At 33.4% G+C, this 19,773-nt stretch overlaps 1 protein-coding gene across 1 annotated transcript; it reads left to right on the top strand.

The window, feature by feature from the left end:
* The first annotated feature begins 14,933 nt into the window (after positions 1-14,933).
* On the top strand, positions 14,934-17,745 carry LOC145098725 (protein ROOT INITIATION DEFECTIVE 3-like). The gene is made up of 14 exons (XM_079036335.1): positions 14,934-15,143; positions 15,265-15,372; positions 15,631-15,732; positions 15,791-15,795; positions 15,847-15,903; positions 15,977-16,042; positions 16,212-16,320; positions 16,394-16,474; positions 16,556-16,620; positions 16,706-16,782; positions 16,889-16,935; positions 17,037-17,112; positions 17,200-17,341; positions 17,426-17,745. Exons 1-14 carry the CDS (start codon positions 14,934-14,936, stop codon positions 17,514-17,516), a joined length of 1,236 nt encoding a protein of 411 aa, XP_078892461.1. The 3' UTR covers positions 17,517-17,745.
* The last annotated feature ends 2,028 nt before the right edge of the window (positions 17,746-19,773 follow it).

The raw sequence follows: 19,773 nt of genomic DNA, 5'->3' as shown, positions 1-19,773 counted from the left end.
GACCGGAAAGCACCTCCGTTCATCATCACCGGCAGATCCATCCTAGTATCCCTTCTTTCCGTCACTTCTCACAATAGAGAAACAAGAGGGGAGAGTCGATTGTGAAGATGAAGAAAAGAAGGTAGAAAAGAAAGGCGGGTTTTCAAAATTTTTGGGTTTCGTTTTCTCCCGTTATCTTCTCAAGGCGTGTTTCACTAAAATTATAAAGCGACATCTCTAGAAGACGCACGTTTAAGATAGAGCGCCCTCCGTGTTTTAATTTTTTTTCTTGAGACACTAATTTAAGGGCACGCAAAAATGCGTGTCTTCTATCCTTCAAATTTTGGAAGTCTGACATTATTTTTAGGGACGCCCAAAAATACGTAACGTGAATCAGCGAGTGTCATTGTTTGCGCGTCATTAAAGACTATTTTTCTTGTAGTGTCAATAGTTGTTGACCAATTATGAGTTATTGGTGTCAAAATGTATTAATTCTACATCCCAATCTACTTTTTGGTAATTACATTGAGTTGACTGTGAACATTGCTATACTCGACAATACGAACCGGAGAAAGAGAAAAATAGGAAATAACAATAAAGGCTTTAACAACCACCTTTACCTACAAAATAATATATATATATATATATATATATATATATATATATATATATATATATATATAATCGTCACTGATAGATCAGGATTCCATAATCGAATCTAACACTTGAAAAAGATGACTCGTGATTAAGAAGGAGAACGAAGACGGAGAGGAAAAAAATAGTAGGAATACCAAATGATATCGGTATTTGAATCGACAAGTCAGCCGACCCAAATTTGTAAAGCAAACAGTCTCCTTAAAAAGTCTAACATCCACCGGTTAAAAGTCAATTGATAATATGAATAAATCTCAACGTGGGTGTGATTTGATTTAATTCACATGAATCGATCATATTTAACAAATGTTTATCATACGGTTCTGAAAAAAAAAACAACAAAATATCAAACCAATAATTTAATTCTTACCGGTATACTCTTGATTCATGAGGTCAAGAGTCTCCTCTTTATGACTAAAGTAATAGTTCTCCCTTAATGTAAAATTATGCAGAAAAACTTTGGCATAGAAGTCAAAGCCATCGGCCATTGAAATTGAAGAAACATCTTTCTTAAAGCAGCGGACAAACAGAGGCTTCGGACACCACGAGAGTACTACATGCAATAGAGATAGTCTAGTACATGTAGGGGTGAGCATTTGGACTGGCCAGGACCGGACCGGCTCTTGGACCAGACCGGTTATGGAGAATTTTGTGGACCATGGACCGGACCGGACAAGTCGTGTCCGTGTCCGTGTCCGGGTCCAGGTCCGGGTTTTTCGGTTTTTGGACCCGTTTGGACCGGTACAACTTTAATTGCATAGAGTATAATAAGTAATATACATTGATGTATAATATTATAACTTGCAAAATTAATATGTTTCCGTTTCATGCCTAACTAATCTACATTGATGTGTAATATTATAACTTGCAATTTGCAAAAATTAATTTTCCAAATAAAAGCAACTAACATATAAATCAAGTTCACCAACAAAAGTTAAACAATTTTAAGACAAACATACAAAAGTATTACCGTAACAACAAAAATCATAGTTTAAACTTTAAAATCAATCAAACTAATAAACTTCATAAACTCATAATCTAATCTTCCATTGGTCTCATCCCCATATCATTGTCATCCATATATAACATATTTAAATCTTGTGCAATCTCTATATAAACACAAATGAAAATGTTGTTAGTATTTAATAAAAAGTATTAATTGTATAAAAAAGAATAAAGATTGTAATTTTTTACCCAAAGCTATATCATCATCGTTCAAGATGTCATCAACGTTGTCAACTATCAGATTTGTAGACTTTGTCACCCAATCTTGGGTGCATAACAAAGCTTCAATTATCAATGTCGATCAACTAATCTGATACTCAGTTACAACTCTACCACATGTGCTAAACGCGGACTCGGAATTATAGTATAAAATAATACTAAAAAGCTGAAATATTTCAGCTTTGATAGCTCTACTTTGAAGGATTGTAACTCAGTGAATATAATACCAAAATAAACAAAATTATAGTCTAAATTCATCTACAAACTATAAACTAAATATTGGAAAAAACCATAGGTTAATCTGACTTAAAACGAATGAGTTATGGGTGTTTAAAAAACGTCACATATTACAAAATCTTGCTGAAAAGCTGAATTTTTTCAGCTTTGATAACTCTACTTTGAAGGATTGTAACTCAGCGAATATAATACCAAAATAAACAAAATTATAGTCTAAACTCATCTACAAACTGTAAACTAAATGTTGGAAAAAATCTCCGGTCAATCCGACTTAAAACAAATGAGTTATGGGTGTTTAAAAAATATCACAGATTACAAAATGTTGCTGAAAAGCTGATTTTTTTCAGCTTTGATAGCTCTACTTTGAAGGACTGTAACGCAGTAAATATAATACCAAAATAAATGAAATTATAGTATAAATTCATCTACAAACTGTATACTAAATGTTAGAAAAAACCGCAGGTCAATTCGACTTAAAACGAATGAGTTATAGGTGTTTAAAAAACGTCACAAAAATCTTAATCATGTCCAACCGGTTCTAAACCCGGTAAAAACCGGACCAAACCGGAAAAAAAACCGGACCGTACCAGAGTAAAATCTTAGAACCAAGAACTGGCCCTGAGTAAAAAAACGGTCCGGTCCGGTCCACCGGTCTAAATGCTCACCCCTAAGTACATGTGTAGAAAGGGCTAAATAAAAGAGAATCCATTGGAAGTAATCGAGAAGGTTCGTGTGAAGATTTCATTATGGCTCTGGGATTTTGAAAGATGGTAATACATGTAGTAATTGAAGATGCAAGCGGGAAAGATGAGGCATGTGGCAGTGATCGATTGGAAGGCGAAGGCGACGAGCTGTAATTTTAGCCAAAGCCGAACAATTGTAGTCAACTTATGAACGTTACTGTTCATAAACTATATGACTTTTAATATGTAGTAATATTTTGTCGTTTATAAATTTATACCGTCATTATAAACTATTCGACCAATTAACAACCGACACACAAATTCTAGTATATGTTGATGCTAGAATTAATGATAGTTGTATATAAAAATATATTTATATATTAATTAAAACGTACTTACAACGATTGTTTTGCTATACTTTTAACCTTTTTTTATGCAAAACCAAATACTTATCAGGTTTGAGAGACTAGTGTCATGCATGTTGTATTGTTGCATCATTATTTTGCATGCCACCTTAGATTTGCAACAATACATGTTTATTTTTGCCATTTAGAGAGCACATGATATTTTTTATTAATTGGTAAATAAAATAAGTATGTCATTTAATTTTGATTTTCTTTCGCATCTACGAGTTGTCGAGTTCCTTTCCATGTCACGATTAATACGCGATGTTCCTATGAATCTATGGAGTCAACATGGACTTGCTGACTTCCTCCGGCTTAATAAAAATATATTTCGCTATATAAAAAAATTAGGAGTAAGATTCACGTGTTATATGAGTTCATTTTAAAAGAAAAATCTAAATATAAAATTCTAAACATTTGTGAAGTTTAAAATTTATAAGAAAAATAAAAAAATATTGAATTATTAAAATTAAAGTATTTTTTTCATTTAAATTTAAAAAGAATTTAAATAGATAAACAAATAAAACTAATGAGGTTTTAATTTAAAAATCTTAAAATTAAAAAGAAAATCAATTAATAAAACTGACATGTACTTATTTTTTATTTAAATATTATGTGAAATTTATAATAAAATGATAAAAATCATAAGATAATATGTGAAAAAAATAAATTTAAAATAGTTATAAATAAAATTTAATAAAATAAACGAGAGTATAATAAAAGAAATATTTTTATTTATTAAAGTTTGATATTTAAATTATTTGATCAACTTTGTGGTTCACTTAAAAGATTTGCAATTATGAAAAGGTATTTAAATTATTTAATTAACTTTTTATACATACACGTCACTGTAATAATGATTATTATCTTCTGGAAACTATCCCATCAATCTTATTCTTCGTCATAAATCATAATTACTGTCTCGTAGAGAAATTTGAAAGAAAATACTATGTCTTCATGGTGATGAGCACGGTGGGATCAGGGGATGTGACTTGGATTTGTTTAAATCTATCAAATTAAAAACTTAAAAAAAAATCAAATAATTTATAGATATATTCATAACAACTTTTGTTTTATATCATTTTCTTATTTTTGTATAAAATTTGACATATTGAAATTTTAATTTTTAACTTTTTACGAGAGTATAAGTTTAATTTCTAACTTTTTTTTTTGTCTTAAGAAAAGTCCTGTAATTTCAATCAGAGATGTAAAAAAATCTCGTAAAACCCCGAACCTTTGGTACCCCAATCCCGTATGCGCAAAATATTTAAAAAAAAAAAAAACGGGGATGGAGACAAAATCTACCCCCGTTTTAATTTCGAGGGGCGGGGGCAGGTATGAAAACTCCCGTCCTCGTTAATATATTATTAATTAATTATATAAATATAATAAACAAAAGTAATGATTTTAAGCTTTCAAAATTCAACAAAATACCATGTTTTTAATTTGTTAGTATAAAGTTTTTAAAATGCTATAATATTTTTGTTTTTAACATTTAAAATTATGCTATAGATAATTATTTTTTTTTTATCAAAAAAGTATTTTTTTTAGCCCAAGACAAGAAGACAACCCAAATAGATACGGGGGCAATGATGGGGTAATGTTTGAGGCCGGGGTGGGGGATGTTACCAATCCGTATGTTCGGTTGACATCCCTAATTTCAATTAGGGATAATGATTTGATAGGGTAAGATATTTTTTGAAATGTACATATTTAGTCCTTATTCTTTTTTTCTTGTAAAATAAACCCTTATAATTTATTTTTTGTAACAATGCAGTCCTTGTGACCGGGTATACCCGATATACCGGTCATATACGAATTTTCTTTTAGGGAAAATGACTTGATAGAGTAATATACTTTTTAAAATGTACACATTTAGTCCTTATTTTTTTTTTTGTAAAATAAACCCTTATATTTAATTGATATGTATACATTAGGTCATTTTCACAGGATTCTACAGGTTTTTCTGATGTGAAAATACAAGTGGCACTAAATAGCAATTAGTTAGCTTGTCACCGGAGTTGGGTGATCCTCCAGCAACAAGAAAAGGGCGGCGACCCTTCTCTTTCTCGTCTCTCTTCCTTCCGGTCGAACAACAACAGCCAAACACCTTTTACCTGTTGTGTTTCTCCGATCTGTCTCTCTTTGCCTCCATCTTTGAGATATGTTGTTGCCAGAAAAAGAAGAAAAAATCGACAAGGGGGCTACCAGAGCAGCTCCTCGCCGCCAACTACCGTCTCTACTTCCTCCTGCATCACCCTTCGACCTTGTTGTTTTTGTCATCATTCCTCCTTGCTACCAGTGATGTGTAGGAACACACAAAGGAGTCGCCGAAGATCTGGGTTCTCCTTTTTTTTCATGATGAATAAAAGTTGGAAAAATCTCGTTGTGGATATGTGGATGCCACCTAGGTATTTCATTTCAACAAAATAAAAGAAATGGAAAATGACTTGACAGAGTAAGATACTTTTTGTAATGTACACATTTAGTCCTTATTCTTTTTTTTTGTAAAATAAACCCTTCCACGTCAGCAAAACCTGTAGAATCCGGTGAAAAGGACCTAATGTGTACATATTAATAAAGTATAAGGGTTTATTTTACACGAAAAAAAATAAGGACTAAATGTGTACATTTCAAAAAATATCTTACCCTATCAATCCATTATTAAAATTTATATTAATTATTATATAATCTTTCATTTCGGTTAATTAAAATTTATATTAATTATTATATAATTATTTAAATAAAAAATGTCTATTACTTTTACCACTACTGTTCACCACTACCACCACCCACCCCGTCCCACCGTTTTTCTTCTCCATATTGTTACCACCACCGTCGACCATTATGAACGCCGGTCATTATCCCCACCCACCAGAGATGAAACCCTGCCTATACCCCACCCACCCTTATCTCCCATAAAACTCACAAAAGCCCTCACTCTCACCCTCCTTCCGCTGACTCTCACCTCTGGCCACCACCACCATCATTCATCCATCTTGGTAACTCTCTTCTCTAGCCACCGCCACCATTCCTACAATCAGTTTTTCCGTTCATCATCACACGCCTGTATCAATTCTGCCACACCTACGTTAACTTCCCCACCACCATCGCAACGTACCCTCTTCACCGAAAACCTGCATTAATTCCGTCACAACCACCACCACCACCACTATACACCCTTGATTTTAGCCAGTACATTCAACTCAATGAAATCAAATATGCATCTGATGAAACCATCCACTAATTTCTACCCATAAAAGCCTCATCTTCTTGCATAATCAAAACATTCAACAATCATATCCAGAAAAATTAAATCCAAAGCCTCCAGAAATCAAACCATATCCTAAAAAAGATCAAGTGTGCATCAGGGGATCGACGATGGCATGACCTGTGTTTATTTCTCACATGGATTTATTCTTTCCTCCACGATTAGCCATGACGATAACGGTTGGAATAGAGAAACAAAGCAGATTTTATTTGTGGGGTTCCGACAACAAAGCAGAGTTACAAAATGGAGGTGGGGCGGTGGGGTTGTTGGAGATGAACTCAAAACACCAGAAAAATGTAGGGCATAGAGATAGAGGTGAATATGGAAACGATTTCTGATGGCATTGTCGGATTTAGACTGGATCTCAGATGGGCTTTTTAGACTAGAGAAAGATAAATAGAGAAAAAAAACGGTAAGAGGCAGAGGGAGGAGCCATCTATGTTTTTTCTTTTTTTCTTTAAAATGCTAGTTTTTATTAATGAAAACTCTAAAAAAATAAAAGGGTAAAAAGGTAAATTCCATACGGATGAGGGACCAACCCGATTAGAAACCTCCCAATGCACTAAGGCCCCATTTGATAGTTGCTGACTGAGAAAGTGTTAACTGGGAAATGTCTGTCTGGGTAAGAAATCTTGACTGAGTAAGAAATCATGTTGTTTGATTGTACATCTGACTGAATGTGCTGAGTGATGAAAAATAACTATTTTACCCTTCTGTTATATATAGTGATGGATTAAGTTGCTGAATAATTATAAAAACATACATATTGTCATACAAAATGTAAATTACATACAAATAAAAATTGTCATACAAAATGTAAATTAAACATAAATCATTTAATATCCAAATAAAAACATAATGAAATTTAAAATAACATAATAATTTAACGTAAAGTAGGTGAAAGTAGTTGATTTGCAATCTGATCAAGCAAAACACGCATATATTTAACGGCTTCTGGACCTCTATATATGCCTTGTATGTTTTCTCTATCAATTCCCCCACCTTGGACGTCAAGAGTAACTAGAACGTCCTGCTCAAATTTTCTAAACAAGTCATCTTCTATATTGTATTTCCTTATAAAATTATGGACCGCGACACAAGCAATGACTATGTCTCTTTGCACTGTAAAAGGATAAGGAGCCATTTGTTTTAAGATTGGGAATCTTGCCTTCAAAACACCATAAGCACGCTCAATAACATTTCTAATTTGTGCATGAGAATAATTTAACCTTTCTTCTCTAGTTAAAGGTCTACCTTTTCGAAAATCGGCTAACCAATACCTAGTATTGCGGTATGGAGCCATGAACCCACGAGTGTTTGTATATGCGGCATCACTAAGGTAATATTTATCTGCAAATGAATGTGACACATATTATATATACAGAAGATAGATAATAAAACTTATATAAAGATTACAAACCTGGTGGAGGAAATGGAAATCTAGAAGTCGAATGGAATGCAACTTTGTCACACCCCAAAACCGATAACGGCGGAATACGTTATGGGGTGGAGGACGTCATGCATAATATCATAACAATTGCATAATAGCAAAAACAAGTGACAACAACCATTGCATCTATATTGTGAATTTAATTACAAATGTGTTATGTAAAGTTTAATCGACACCAAAAGTATAACAAAATTAAAGATGGGTCTTGTATGTGCTCCATCTTCTGCAAAAGCTGCACCTGTGTATGTCTATCTTTGACCTGAGGATACAAGTTATTTTGAAAAACAAATATCAACATAAAGCTGGTGAGTTCATAAGAATTTAGTGTCGTTTTTGTGTAATGGTGTTTACAAACTTATAGTGTAAGAACTGAAATTTATGTTTATGAGTAGTAGAAATCCCTAGAAAATCCTATATTTTCCAGAAAAGTACATTATAAGTTAAATCCTTTGAGTTGTATGTAAGTATTATCATTGAAAATCTTCAGTTGTAAAAGTACGATAATAAATCTCATATGAGTAACATAGATGAAGAAAAGTTATGCCTGTTGACAGTAGTAGTGGTGCAAACTTCCATTAGTAATAGATAGTTACTTACTTCGGGATGTTAGTTTAGACTTAAGTCTTAGTGTATTAATTTGGATAAAGGTGTAACCCCTCATGTAACCAAACTGGATGATAATAGAGAACCCGATGACCTTCCCGGTCATGCGTAGTGTAGTGATGTAGTGCCACCCCTGGGCCTAGTCGGCTCGGACTGTAGTTAACAGTCGAGATGTAATAGTGTCCGCCCCGTATAGATCTATACATATAGTGTTGCCTTCCTTCCGGAAAGCCCTGGTCACATGGTGTAAGCGCAATAGAGTGTCTTATAGAGGGATAGTGTGTTATACTCTGGATTAGTGTATTCTTTTGTATTTTAGTATAGTAGTCTTTTTGTATAGTTCATAGAGTGTTCTCTTATACGTTTATTAACTTGTAATAATAGCAGTTATAGTGAGTATCGTAGTAGTAGAGGTAACAAGCAGTAGTCTTAACTATACCTATTATAGTTAACTAGAGTGTATGATTTCCTGCTTTTGAATAACAAAGGTATTGTATGAGATCAAGACTTTCATATCTAACACAAATATATATGATATATAACTAAGAAATCTACGACAGTCGGACGGATAACAGATACCCTAAGACCACATCAAACAAGAACAGGAAATAAGGCGAGCTATCGGTCCTAAGTCCTTCAAGTCTTACTTATATAAATATATTAGTGTAGATATAATTTAAAAAGAAAAATGATTTAAACACAGTTTTGAAAATATTTTAACAACAATATAATCTTAAAAATGCATTTGATAATCAACTAAAACAGTTTTATTGGTAAACAGCTAAAAGTGTAGAAAAATCCCTTTTTGATGATAATTGGTGAATCACATACGATTTAAAAATAAAAACTTGTAGAATTTTACTTGTATTCCCCCCCTAAAACATGCAAAAACATTTAAAAAAAATTCATTAAGGGGGTATGAACTCACCATTTATTGTAGGGTTCGACTATGCGATTCGTATGAGTGTCGAGTGTCAACGGATGCTCTGAACGTACGTAGCCCCTATTAATTATATGGTGACACATATATAAGTTAGAGCTAGGGTGTTTCATGACTAAACATGATGGGAAATCCCTCCTAAGGGCTTGGAATCACAAAGACTAAGTGTCCCATGTTCTATACCCAATGATTTATGCAAGTTTAAGGCCAAATATGAGTATTAGGGTGTGTGTATGGCCATAAAGGTGAGTGTGCGGCTGGGGTATGCGGCCAGACTTGTGAGTGAGGCTGCACACTAGAGTGTGCGGCCGTACAGGATGTGTGTGAGGCCGTACATAGGGGTGTGCGGCCGTACACTCCTTGATTAAGTCCCATGTGTCGATTTTGTGGCCTTACTCTCACTTTGGAGGGTATTATGAGTGTGTGTGGCCACCTGATGAAGGTGTGCGGCCGCACTCCTTCATAGGATGAAGAACATTATTAGTTTGAGGGTTGGATTCAAGTGTTTTACCTCTATGACCAGCTAAATGATGGTGTTCTTCACGTTTTGGGAGCCTTCTAGGTGTTCTTGGGTGGTTTTCTAGAGAGAGAAGGTATAAAGAAAGAAAGGATGCAGCCAAAACTGAATGGAAGGGGGTCCTCCACTTTATATAGGGTTGAGTGTGAGGCTGGAGGGGTTTGCTGCTGGGTGTGCGGCTGGCTTGGCCGCACACACCTCTCTTGGTGTGTTTGGCTGGATTTTGTGATGCAACACCCTTCTTAATCCTTCCTAAGATCCATATCTATGATATATTAAGCCTAAAGCACTACCACGGACTCAACATACTATTAAAAGATACTAAATTCAAGTGAATTATAGATATATGGATCGATTGCTCAGTGTAAAAGTGTCAGGTTGTCACAAACTTTTTTCAAAACTCTTGAATCATGTGCTATACCCTCCCATCCAGCCCAAACAAAGGTGAATATCATATCAAAATCACAAATTCCTATTACATTTTGAAAACATTCTCCTTTTCCTCTTCCCCTATAACGAGTTTGTTGATCAACGGGTACAACCGCATGCATAAGAGTTCCATCTAATGCACCTATTGCTCCGGAAAAAATATTTTTTAGCCGTCTATGTCGTTCTGAGTTATGCCTTGTTGGATTAGGAGTTGTTGGTACTATAATTTCTTTTGCATAACACATCATTGCAGTTAGGACCTCGTGAAAACATTAATGAATCGTTTGTGAGGAGTGATGAAATCTTCCCTTAACCGCGCGAAAACGTTCGTTATGTCCTATAATATGTAAGAACATAGCCATCTTCTCTTCAATGCTTATTGTTCTACTAGTTTGCAACCAATTTTTTTGGGTAAAGTGGTTGCATAATAATGCAAATGCCTCTTGTGTAAGACGCATCATATCGAAACATTGAGTAGGGTCTCCGTACATCAAATATTGCGTATACGCATACCCGTTTGATTCTTTATCTCTAATGCTATGAATCCTGATTAGTCTGCGCCGGTTTGACCTCAACCAATAAAACACAAGTAACAGAAAAGCTACAACTTCACCATCAGAAACCATACTTGATCTGTTACAAACAATTAGGTAACATGTTAAAGTAAAAAAAAATTCATGCACCAAAGTCATATAACAAACATCATATAACAAAAAACGAGTAAATAACAAAAGTCGTATAACAAACATCATATAACAAAAAACTACTAAATAACAAAAGTTATATAACAAAGTCATCAAACATAGGATCCAAAATAACCAAAAAAACTAGAAAACATCATCCAAAAAGGTCATCAAACATAGGATCCAAAGTAACCAAAAAAACTAGAAAACATCATCCAAAGGTAACCATACTTTTCTACCCGCACCCTTCAAAGGTAACCATACTTCCTACCCGCACCCATCACCCACGACTCACAACTAGTATGCGAAAGTCGTAACCAAACTTTTCGAACATCAGCACTTTCACCAAATAGCATAAGAGCGGTCTTGTGTCTTTCATCTTCTCCTCCCTATTCCATTTTGTTCAATTTCTCCATACACGCATCAACATCCTTATCTATTTCACTTTTTTCAATTCTTTCATTTTTTTCCAGTAATGACCTTGCAAGCTTGACAATCTCCTCTTCAACTTCGAATGCCCTTGCATCTCTTTTTTCCCACCAACTCTTTTTTTTTTCCACTAACTTACGTATGTTTTGAACGCCTTGAAGATTCTTCACTTGCACCTACGTGTTGTGTTGAGGTTTCCATTGTAACATCATCAAAATCATGGGCACTAAACTCTTCTATTGGACGAGGGAGTGTAGAAGATGGCACCCAAATTTGAAAGCCGGTTGAGGTTGACCCTTCAAATAGTTGGGTGCAAAGATCTGGAAACAGCAGGGGTCTACTTTTCAATGACAACAAGTACTTGTTCAATTGTTTACAATTTTTATAATTATTAGTTTTTTTTATCAAAATAATCATAATAGTATTTGTTATAAAAATATTACCTTCCCCTCTTTTTTCCATTGTTTATCGGTCAGATTAAATTTATTTTTTATAGGATCATATATATTGCCGGTTTTGTTTTTCAGTTTCACCCAAGCAACATACTTTGATTTGTAGTAGTCAAAGTGGTTTCTAATTTGCTTCTGATCAACCTCTTTACCATGTTCGTTTATCAATTTTTCGCGTATTGTCTTCCATGAACTAGCCTTAAGCCCAGAACCCTCACGACCATTAGTGTTTATTTCATGGATACATGCATCAAGAAAAGTTTTGTCCTCACATTTGTTCCAAACCAACATCCTAAAAAATTAAAATAATTTTCTACCAATGAATCAACATCATAGCTTATAAACAAAAAAAAAAAAATTCACAATATTGTCAACAAAGCCTATACACAAAAAAAGATGCCAGATTTTATAGCTTATAAAAAAAAATCACAGCATTGCCAATATACGCATGATTTCACAGCTTATACATAAGAAAAGATTTTAGATTTTGTTCCAAACCAACATTGCCATCATAAAAAAATCATGGCTTATAAAAAAAATTACCACCATGATTTCACAACTTATAAGCAAAAAAAAAATCACTGCATTGCGAACACACACATGATTTCACAGCCTATACATAAGAAAAGATTTCCCAGCTTATAAACAAAAAAAATCACAGCATTGCCAATACACACATGATTTCACAGCCTATACACAAAATAAAAAAATCACATGTTTATAAGATTTCACATCATGTTTATAAGATTCACAACTTATAAACAAAAGATTTCAGATTTTGTTCCAAACCAACATTGTCATCATAACTTTAAGATTTCATAGCCTAATAACAAAAAAAAAAATCACAACATCACCAATACACGCATGATTTCACAGCTTACATAACCAAATTTCAGATTTCATAAATTAGAGCAAAGAATGATTCTAATTTCATAGCATTTAAACACATAATTTCAGATTTCAGAACATTACAAGATGAATTTCTGATTTCATAACATTAGACCAACAATAAATTTTGAATTCAAAACCAATTTGTGATTTTTGATTTCACCTCTCTATTCCATTTTGTTCAATTTCTCCATACACGCATCAACATCCATATCTATTTCACTTTTTTCAATTCTTTCATTTTTTTCCAGTAATGACCTTGCAAGCTTGACAATCTCCTCTTCAACTTCTAATGCCCTTGCATCTCTTTTTTCCCACCAACTCTTTTTTTTTTCCCACCAACTTACGTATGTTTTGAACGCCTTGAAGACTCTTCACTTGCACCTATGTGTTGTGTTGAGGTTTCCATTGGAACGTCATCAAAATCATAGGCACTAAACTCTTCTACAGGACGAGGGAGTATAGAAGATGGCACCCAACTTTGAAAGGCGGTTGAGGTCGACCCTTCAAATAGTTGGGTGCAAAGATCTGGAAACAGTAGGGGTCTACTTTTCAATGACAACAAGTACTTGTTCAACTGTTTACAATTTTTATAATTATTAGTTTTTTTTATCAAAATAATCATAATAGTATTTGTTATAAAAATATTACATTCCCCTATTCTTTCCATTGTTCACCGGTCAGATTAAATTTATTTTTTATAGGATCATATATATTGCCGGTTTTGTTTTTCAGTTTCACCCAAGCAACATACTTTGATTTGTAGTAGTCAAAGTGGTTTCTAATTTGCTTCTGATCAACCTCTTTACCATGTTCGTTTATCAATTTTTCACGTATTGTCTTCCATGAACTAGCCTTAAGCCCAGAACCCTCATGACCATTAGTGTTTATTTCATGGATACATGCATCAAGACACACTACAAGAAAAATCATAAATAGCTACGGAAAGTTACTATGGAATCAAAATGCGTTGCTATTTTACTACGGAATATGCTACGAAACGACTTGTTGTAGCTATTTTGCTACATAAATGGTTACGAAATTGCATTATGTAGCTAAATCTTAAATAGCTACGTAAAATTGTTACAAAATCTAAATTTATAGTTATTTTACTACGGAATATGTTACAAAATGGTTGGTTGTAACTAATTTGCTACGGAAATGGCTACGGAATTGCATTCCGTAGCTAAATCTTGAATAGTTGTTATGGAATTATAATCTGTAGATAGTTTACTACAAATAATGCTATAAATTTTTTGGTTGTAGCTAGTTCTCTATGAAACTTGTTACAAAATCCATGTATGTAACTAGTTGGCTACATAATTGGCTACAAAATAAAAATACGTAGCTAGTTAGCTATGGAATTGGGATCCGTAGCTATTTTGCTAGGAAAATTTGCTACAAAATAAAATTTTGTAGCTAATCTATTATGGAACTTGTTACAAAAAGGTGAATTTGCAAAATAGCTACGAAATCAAAATCCATAGGTATTTGGCTACGGAAAATTTCGTAGTCAAGTAGTTATGAAATATGTTTCCGTAGCAAAATATATAAGATTATTGAAAAAAAATATATTAAAAATACACAATTATCTTTGAAAACTTAACAACAAAAATAAAATATTATTTTTAATTGTTTTGAAAATTTAATTATAATATAATTTCCACATTATAAATATTATGTAAATTTTAGATTTTGATAACATATATTTGCTAATTTTCGTATAATAATATTATCCCCATATTTTTTAGGCTTTGAAAATTATTACCTCTAAATCAAAATTTATTTACCCTCAGTCATGTCATGTACCAACTTTTTCTAAAAAAAGAAATTAATTTGTTTTATTTTGATTTTTTAGTAAAAAAAAAGAAAAGAGAGAATCCTTTGATGAACTTGAGCCGTTTCAATGTTTTATTAAGGGTAAAGTAGTAAATTCACACAAAGCTACTTCCTCCTAACCCCAAATTAGAGGTATCACGTTCAAACCCATCGTCGGAGGCCGATCGCATCTATCCCTCTCTCAACTTCCATCTCCTTCGCATTCATGGCCTTCTCTAAACTGAATCTCCATCAAGCTCTTAAATTCTCTATACATGGAAGACGAAGTAGCCATCACTTCTTCATCCATCAAAGCCGGAATCGGTTGCTGGGGCCTTCGTTCCAGTGCAGAACATCTTCGCTACCGTTCATGCACCTCTCCTCCTCACGGCCTTGTATCCGTCGTTGGACGCTTCCTTGCTTCCTCCCAACTCTGTGATTCTTCATCATCCTCTGGCTCCGTTCTCTTCTGGTCGTGGAACAAGGTAATTATGGCATCACATTTCTCTAAATGTTCGAACACATTGTTTAATTAGGTTTGCAACATACAGGGGAATTGAAAGGGAAATATGATAGCTTAATTCTTAATTACTTCCTGTTGTCTAGATTCTGATAGTAGTTCAATCCCCCAACATTCACTTATGTTCTGATACTTTTTCATTGAAAAGTATCAAATTTGTCACTTATGTTCTGGTTTTCGCTGTTGCGCCTCAGGTAAAAGTTAGAGTTCTCCAGCTGAAGCAATTAATCCTCTTGCTTGCAATAGTGATGGCACTTACATAGTAGGAGGAGGAGTTTCTGGTCATATTTACTTGTGGAAGGTGAGTTGTCGATAGCTGAAACAATCAATCCTCTTTTAGCGATTTCTCTCCTTTTATCTAAATCACTCTTCAAATTATATTGATAACTCTATTATTTTGATTTACTGTATACACTTTATTGTAAGAAACTGGTCTATTATATTGGTTACAGGAAGGGGGATTTGATTTGGATATGACTTACATTACTGAGAATATAATTGCTATGGGATTTCCTGCTGGTGATATGAGCTCAAGCTTCTTTGGATTTGTTGAGGTAAGTTCACAGAGTGCTTTTAACTTTTAAGTGTTATCATCAACTTAACTATCATTAGCACAAGTATTCATGTAATGAAATATTTTTGTTGATAATATTTGAAATTTTGTGTAGGGATTTTATCGTAACCACATGGAGGAAGTCATTAGGTTCTTTGAAACATATCACAAGGTAAGAACTTTCTGTTTTTACATTTAGTTTCCAATTTTATTTAGCTCTCTTTTTTATAATTTGTAGATGTTAGGATAAGTACAAGGTGTACAATCTTTGCTCTGAGAGGCTGTATGATGCATCACTATTTGAAGGGAAGGTTAGTCAACAAAGTCAACTACTTGTATTTTTATGTTCTTTTTAATTAAATCATTTCATCATTTTCTTAAATTAGTCCCATTTAATATATATTTTTTTGCAGTTTGTTGTTTTCCATTTGATGACCATAATTGCCCTCCAGTTCAACTGATAATATCATTTTGCCATAGTGCATATGCATGGTTAAAAGAGGACATTGAAAATGTTGTGGTTGTCCATTGTAAGGCTGGAATGGCAAGAACAGGATTAATGATTTCAAGTCTTCTTTTATATCTCAAGGTACCAATTCTTCAATTTACCAAACTACCCCTCATACAAAATGTATATCAACTGTTATTACTTCTCCCTGCAGTTTTTCCCCACAGCTGAGGCGTCTTTATCATATTACAACCAAACAAGATGTGTTGATGGACTTGTTCTTCCAAGTCAAATAGTAAGTCAAATCTTTTTTCTTTTTTTAACTTTTTTTAAAAACATATATCTGATATGTCCGTTTTCGTCTTTTTTAACATAGAGGTATGTCAAATACTTTGAACGTGTTATGACATACTTTAATGGAGAAGATCAGCCGGGGCGCAGGTACACATTATATATATATATATATATATATATATATATATATATATATATATATATATAATTGAGTTTTATTATTATTGTGTAGGTGTATGCTTAGAGGATTTCGCCTTCATAGGTGTCCATATTGGATTAGGCCCTCCATTACTATCTCAGATCATAATAGTAACTACTAACATGATAATTGATAATAGAATGTAATGATCAATTCCATTCCATTTGTTTGTGATTCCATTCCATGATACGAAACATTTCTCTTTTTTGGTTGCAGGTGTTCTTTTTTCCACCAAGAAGCATCCAAGAACCAAGGATCTATCGGTATGTTTCTTAAAATAAAACGTATATAGTCTTTTTGACTAATATACCCTCATTGGACTGTTTTTGAACCAACCTGAAGATTTTTGGTTTTCTGCTCCAAGAAAGGGTATAATGATCTTTGCGCTACCCGGAGAGCCCGGATTTCTATTTCCATGATCGTCAAGGCGATTTCTATTGGTAAAAACATAAAATTCTCATAGTTATGGAGCCTATCTAGAGGGCCATTGTTGAGACATATTGTGTTCCCATCAATAATCGATGCAGTTGCATTAGATCCAGGAGAACATGTTTTTTATGCTAGTGGGAGAGATGGGAAAATATACATTGCAGAACTCAATGCTCAAACCACATCCAACAATAACAACAACTATGGTTTGGATATCATTGGCACATTATCTGATCAAAGGTATGCGAAACCCAAACTTTTTTACAATATAATATTTTTAAATTAATAATCTAATTCCAATGTTTTTTATTGTATTTTTAATAGTAAGGCGATATGCTCTTTGGGTTTTGCATTGGATGGATTTCAATTGGTTGTTGGATCAGAGGATGGAATGGTTCGTTTTTGGGATACATAAAAATGTGGATGTTCAAACAAAGTTTGAACAACGACTTGCACAAGCAATGAATGTCATTAACACATTGAGTGAACATGTCAAAACTTTTATTAATCAATGATAGAATATTATGTATCGAAAAGTTTTATGTTAAATTTGTAGCGACTTTTTGATTTTGAAATATGTATCTTTTGATGTATTGGATATTTCTTTTAGTTTCTATAGAAATACTTTGTTATTTTTTGTTTTATATTAATTGTATTTTTGTAAATTGATATAATACTCAAATTAAATAACTGAATTTTATAGAAAAAATGGTATGAAACGATTGTTATGGAATTGACTACAAAAAAGTTGTTACGAAATTTGCTACGGAATTTGTTACAGAACGAATGACTACGGAATTTGCTACAGAACAATTAGCTACGGAATTTGCTACGGACCAAATGGCTACGAAATTTGCTACGGACCAAATGGCTACGAAATTTGCTACGGACCAAATGACTACGGAATTTGCTACGGAACAACTAACTACGAAATTTGCTATGGACCAAATGGCTACGGAATTTGCTACGGAACAAAATAGATACGGAATTTGCTACAAAATTCATTGTTACGGAATTGTTATGGAAGTGTGTTGTAGTTGAAATGATACGGATAGACGTCGTAGCAATAGCCATAGCAAAATTGCTACAGAACTATAATTTCGTAGTTAAACATTTTGCTACAAGAAATTTTACTATGGAATCTCATTGACAAATTACGTAGCAACTTCCGTAGTTATTTATGTTTAGCTACGGAATTACATCATTTGCTACGGAATTTTTCTGTAGTTAAATTGAAATTTTCTTGTAGTGACAAGTTTTGTCCTCACATTTGTTCCAAACCAACATCCTAAAAAATTAAAATAATTTTCTACCAATGAATCAACATCATAGCTTATAAACAAAAAAAAATTCACAACATTGTCAACAAAGCCTATACACAAAAAAAAGATGCCATATTTTATAGCTTATAAAAAAATTCACAGCATTGCCAATATACGCATGATTTCACAGCTTATACACAAGAAAAGATTTCAGATTTTGTTCCAAACCAGCATTGCCATCATAAAAAAATCACAGCTTATAAAAAAAATTACCACCATGATTTCACAACTTATAAGCAAAAAAAAAAAAAAAATCACTGCATTGCCAATACACACATGATTTCACAGCCTATACACAAGAAAAGATTTCACAGCTTATAAACAAAAAAAATCACAGCATTGCCAATACACACATGATTTCACAGCCTATACACAAGAAAAGATTTCAGATTTTGTTCCAAACCAACATTGTCATCATAACTTTAAGATTTCACAGCCTAATAACAAAAAAAAATCACAACATCACCAATACACACATGATTTCACAGCTTACATAACCAATTTTCAGATTTCATAAATTAGAGCAAAGAATGATTCTAATTTCATAGCATTTAAACACATAATTTTAGATTTCAGAACATTACAAGTTGAATTTCTGATTTCATAACATTAGACCAACAATAAATTTTGATTTCAAAACCAATTTGTGATTTTTGATTTCACAAATCATATACAAAGGAGAAGGAAAAACAATTTTCACAGGAAAAAACATAGGATCGAACCTGTTTTGACGTGTTTCCTGTCGGAGCTCGAAGGAGGGAAGGTCTCTGGCCTGCCGGTAGTGGGACTGGGGGAGGGACATCAACGATGGAGAGACTCGATGGCGGCCAATTTCCTTGTTGTGTTTCTATTAGGTCATGATAGGAGAAAGAAACGAGAGGGCATGGAGGTAATTTTTTGAGTCAACGATGTCTTATGGTTTCACCGAGAACCTTATGAGCCAAATGTGTCTGATTTAGAAAACTATTTCACCAAACGGATTTCGTCTGACCGAGTCAGCCTAAATCGCTGACTCGGTCCCAGTAAGATAATAACAAACGGCCCCTAAGATGCAATGTTTTTGAAAACGTGATCTCACTTGTCGGTTGGACCGGTTCAACTAGGAACCAGCCAGATTATCAGTTTTTTATACCCAAAAAACCGTTTGTTTGCAAACCGTTAAAAACCGGTTGTTTAGTAAAAACCATAAAAAACCGGAACTAAAACGAGTGTATTGAACAATTTCTTTTTTTTTTTTAATTTTTTTTTAATTTTCTTATACTCGGCTCAAAGGAGCCGGGAATGAGAAGAGATACTTGGCCTGTTCTTCTAAGCCCTCCTTTTTATAGACTCTATTTCTCTTCTATTTCT

This window comes from Lactuca serriola, chromosome 4, assembly GCF_051521515.1.
Source record: "Lactuca serriola cultivar US96UC23 chromosome 4, Lser_US96UC23_V15, whole genome shotgun sequence".
Classification (NCBI taxonomy): domain Eukaryota; kingdom Viridiplantae; phylum Streptophyta; class Magnoliopsida; order Asterales; family Asteraceae; genus Lactuca; species Lactuca serriola.
The sequence above is the reverse complement of the archived record's forward strand: the minus strand, read 5'-3'. Positions and strand labels throughout refer to the sequence as shown.